Source organism: Clupea harengus, chromosome 21, assembly GCF_900700415.2.
Source record: "Clupea harengus chromosome 21, Ch_v2.0.2, whole genome shotgun sequence".
NCBI lineage: Eukaryota > Metazoa > Chordata > Actinopteri > Clupeiformes > Clupeidae > Clupea > Clupea harengus.
The window spans coordinates 6,167,209-6,172,208 of record NC_045172.1 but is presented as its reverse complement, the minus strand read 5'-3'; the positions used below and the strand labels follow the sequence as shown (position 1 = coordinate 6,172,208).

The 5,000-nt window shown below is 47.6% G+C and overlaps 1 protein-coding gene across 1 annotated transcript in view; it reads left to right on the top strand.

Moving 5' to 3' along the window:
* LOC105892370 (myotubularin-related protein 5) overlaps positions 1–5,000 on the top strand; it is a gene marked incomplete at its 5' end in the record, with an annotated part of 38,623 nt that overhangs the window by 15,596 nt on the left and 18,027 nt on the right. The window contains 6 exon segments of the mRNA XM_031559173.2: positions 319–468; positions 1,058–1,126; positions 1,464–1,622; positions 2,031–2,299; positions 2,542–2,714; positions 3,109–3,182. Of these exon segments, the coding sequence (XP_031415033.2) occupies positions 319–468; positions 1,058–1,126; positions 1,464–1,622; positions 2,031–2,299; positions 2,542–2,714; positions 3,109–3,182 (894 nt within the window).

Here is a 5,000-nt window from a genome sequence, read left to right as displayed (position 1 = left end):
ATCGATATATTCTTTAAACATATCAGAGATGTATTCTGGGTCCTTTCAGTGATATATAGACTTGTAGCGGCACTTCACAAAATCTACTCTGTAACTAACTGGAAGCCGTTTAAGTTTAAACTGTAAACTGGTGTAATGTACTCTGCTCTTGGTCATGGATAAAACACAATAAGCCCACGATAATTCATAAACTCACACAGATATTTTCAAATATGAATGATAATTTGACTCCAAAATAAGATCACAATAGCCCTGAGGTTGTTTGAGATGACTAAAATAACACTGTGTGTGTGTGTGTGTGTGTGTGTGTGTGTGCAGCTGATGCCAGCGGTGTTGCGAGCGCTGAAGGGCCGTGCAGCGCGTGTGTGTCTCACGCAGGAGCTCAACCAACACGTCCTGCAGAACCGAGCTGTGCTGGACGACCAGCAGTTTGATTACGTCGTCCGCATGATGAACTGCACCCTGCAGGTAAACACACACACACAAGTATACATACATGCACACACACACACACCAATACTATTTAAACATACACGCTCTTATATTCTACACACACTTTACACACTCCCTTTCTCACATTCATACACACTCCCTCTCAACACACACACACACACACACACACACACACACACACACACACACACACACACACAGACACTATGGCCATGAATATACTCATTGTCTTGGTAATAAATATTTATGTGCATGTAAATAGTCTCGTTTATGCGTGTGCCCACACATGCACACATCAGTGTATGCACACGTGCCCAGACATGCAAACCTAAAAGCATAGCCACACAAATATATGTTGTTTAAATAGGTCAAACATTGACCTGTTTCCTTGAATACACACATACATCTACAGAAATACACACGCACTGTAGTCATTAAGTCTTTTAAGTATTACACATTGTGAGTGAGTGGATGTGTTAATTTGCGTGTGTGTGTGCAAAATGCAACTGGGTGTGAGTATATCTTTGTTTGTGTGTGTGCATGCATGTTATTGTGTTTGTGTGAGAAATGTCTGTAAATGTGTATGTGTGTGTTTCTTTCTTAGGACTGCTCCCACATGGACGAGCACGGCATTGCAGCTGCCCTTCTACCCCTGGTCACTGCCTTCTGTCGAGTAAGTATCACACTGTGTGTGTGTGTGTGTGTGTGTGTGTGTGTGTGTGTGTGTATGGGGGAGGCTGGAGACTCATGAGAGAGTAGAGTCATGGCAAGTTTTTCAAGTTCCTCTGCCAATGCATTATAATTACATGTAAGGAAGTAACTAATTTTGTGTGTGTGTGTGTCAGAGAGAGAGAGAGATGAAACAGGAGGACATGATATTTTGCAAACTGTGTATATATTCTGTGTGTGTTCGTGTGTGTGTGTGTGTGTGTGTGTGTGTGTGTGTGTGTGTGTGTGTGTGTGTGTGTGTGCGCGCGTGTGCGTGTGTGCGTGTGTGTGGTTTCCTGTAGAAACTGGGGGGAGGCATCACTCAGTTTGCCTACAGCTGTGTGCAGGAGCACATGGTGTGGACCAACATGCAGTTCTGGGAGGCCATGTTCTACAGCGACGTGCAGAAACACATTAGATCTCTCTACCTGGAGACAGAGGAGGGAGACTCAACCAGCGCGGTATATATATATACACACACACACACACACACACACACACACACACACACACACACACACACACACACACACACACACACTCTCACCCACTGTTACTAAAATAGGCAGATACACAAGGGATTTACTCCAGGTCTGTATCAGAGAGCGTAAACTGATATTGTATATGACATCACAAAGTCATGTAAATTATGAAAAGGTTTTTATAAGGGTTTTGGATTGTTGTTGTCAACTTTTTTTAAAAGCAAGTTCACTTATGAATAGACACATTTTCTATAGTCATAGTCATAGTTTTCTATTTCATGGTCACATGACCGGAGGGTCTGAGAGAACATTCTGCCATTAGAAATTGTCCTCGTAAACTCTCTTCCAAAACTTGACCTTCCATGACCTTTCTCCCCCCCCCGTCAGGACCAGGAGGCGGTGTCGTTGTCGCTGACGTCGGAGCTGAGCGCTCTGGAGCTGGCGTCGGAGCAGAGCCGCCTGTGGCCCACGCTGACCAAGGAGCTCCAGCAGGAGCGCGTGCAGAAGGAGGAGAGCACGGTCTTCAGCCAGGCCATCCACTACGCCAACCGCATGAGCTACCTGCTGCTGCCGCTCGACACCAGCAAGAACCGCCTGCTGCGCAACACCGGCCTGGGGGACATCGAGAGCGTCAGCAACAGCTACCTCACCAACAGGTACAGACACAGGCACACGTACGTACACGCATGAATACATATACCACACACACGCACACACATGCACACACACACACACACACACACACACACACACACACACACACACACACACACACACACACACACACAGAGAACACACCACGTCATACACTCTTGACTCCTGTGCTTTTTAGTGGTTATGTAAACATAATTTCTCTCTCTGGTGTGTGTGTGGTGTGTGTGTGGTGTGTGTGTGTTAGCATCACAGGCAGCATGGCTGAGAGCTATGACACGGAGAGTGGCTTCGAGGACGCAGAGACGTCAGACGTGGCCAACTCCGTGGTGCGCTTCATCAACCGCTTCGTGGACAAAGTGTGTAACGAGAGCGGAGTCACCAACGATCACCTGAAGGCACTACACACCATGATCCCAGGTACTCACTAGATCTACACAGACACACACACACACATAGACACACACACACATACACACACACACACATTCTGTGAGAAGAAAAAATGCACACTGGTACAGGCATACTCAAAAACGGTGTGCCCTAACTGGGTGTGCAGCTCTGATTTGTGCTATTTCCGGTCATTGTGTCTTTGTTAACTCTTAATTAGCACTCCGACTCTTAATGGATAACTGTTTAACTAATAAATAATGAACCATTAACTAATAACCAGTAAGCTGGCGGAGTTGCAAGGAATGTGGGTCCGCAGCAGAGTGTCTTTGGGTGTCAAGGAGTCGCTGTACTGTTTGTACTGATGAATGAGTGTGTGTGTGTGTGTGTGGGTGTGTGTGTGTGTGTGTGTGTGTGTGTGCAGACATCGTCCAGATGCACATCGAGACACTGGACGCTGTGCACCGGGAGAGTAAGCGGCTGCCGCCCATCCAAAAGGTAACCAACTCCCGCTTTTACGTGCCGCTGCCTCCCCCGCCTCCGCCTCCTCCACCTCCACCCTCCGCCTCCTCCTCCAGCCACTGACGCCCCACACACCCCGCACCTATCCCACCCTTCCACTGCAGGTACGTCTGGATGTGCCCCTCCTCCCCTCACCTCCCCCCCTTCCCCACGCCTGCACGGCCCCTAAAGCATGCTGGGAGATGTGTGCGGCCTGCCTGCTCGTGTGCCTTCCTGCAGGAAGGGTGGAGTTGTGTGGAGTGGAGTGGACGATGTGGGAGGAGTCCCTGTGGCCGTAGGGGAGGTGACATGCATTATTAATGAGGAAGAGGTGTGGCTATGCAAGCAAGCTGCATCTCTCACACACATGTAGTCAGCGCTACAATCACTGACGCCCCATCTCACTCTGTGCCTTCCTCCCACTTGGTGTGATTTTCTGTGTGTGTGTGAGAGTGTGTGTGTGAGAGTGTGTGTGAGAGTGTGTGTGAGAGAAAGAGACCTGACCTGACCTAGTCATTTCATAATTAAAAGTCACCCTTGTGTAACCTAGCCCAGGTTATGAAAGCAGCCCCAAAGTGTGTGTGTGTGTGTGTGTGTGTGTGTGTGTGTGTGCCCCACTGTGTAAGCCATTCCTCTCGGACTCAAGCAGGGATTTGTGAGAGCCATGCTGACTGGGTGATGTGTCTAGAATAGAATATCCTCCCTATCTCATTTCTGCATTTTTATCAGCTTCTGTTTCCACAACATTTGTCAGCTTTTACGTCACACATACACACAAATAAATTCCAAATCAAATGAAAATCAAATTAAATTCCACAACGGCACCTATTCCCAGCCCCGAAACGTTCCAGAAGGTCCCGGAGAGGGTCCGGTCCGGGGCCCCACTCTGTGGGATAGAACGTTCCGGCGCGGCGGCGTTTGTAAACAAGCTGGCATCGGCGCTTCTCTGTGTTTACTCCCCCCGGCTTGTTTTGATTATCCTCTGGTCGGTTACTGGTGCCAAGATCCCATCACAGACTATGGCCGGAGGGCAGATTCATACACACACACACACACACTCTCACACACACACTCTCACACACACACTCTCACACACACACACACACACACACACACACTCAGTCATTGTACCCTTGCTTACATCCATACACACACTCATCATCGACTTATTTACATTCATACACAAACACACACACTCTCAGTTATTAATCATGCACTTATACTTACATTTATACACATATGTACTCAAACACACACAGACACTTGCCTTCTCATACACATACATGTGCAGAATCTGCACACAAACACACATTATAGACTGATACGCATATAACACACAAACACACACTACAGATGTCATGACAGAGGCATGTAACCCACTCTCAGAACATAATCAAGACATTTGTTTTTATACCAGTGGCAGTAACGACTGTCCACAGTAGCATGCTGGTGTGTGTGTGTGTGTGTGTGTGTGTGTGTGTGTGTGTGTGTGTGTGTGTGTTGAAAGCCATTTGCTGTTCTGTAATGGATGTAGAATGAGCTGCATGCTTCCTGAGGGAGCTGCAATGGCTGCTTGCAGTAGAACGGAAATGTTTTCAGAATAATTGAGTGAGATGTGATCTGAACATTTGAGTGTTTCTGAGTGTGTGTGTGTGTGTGTGTGTGTGTGTGTGTGTGTGTGTGTGTGTGTGTGTGTGTGTGTTAAGAGCATCAAGTAATGATGGTCTCCTGTTTTTCTCTCTCTCTCTCTCTCCCTCCATCTCTCTCTCTCCCTCTCCCTCCTCTCTCTCCCTCTCTCTCTCCCTCACTCTCTTT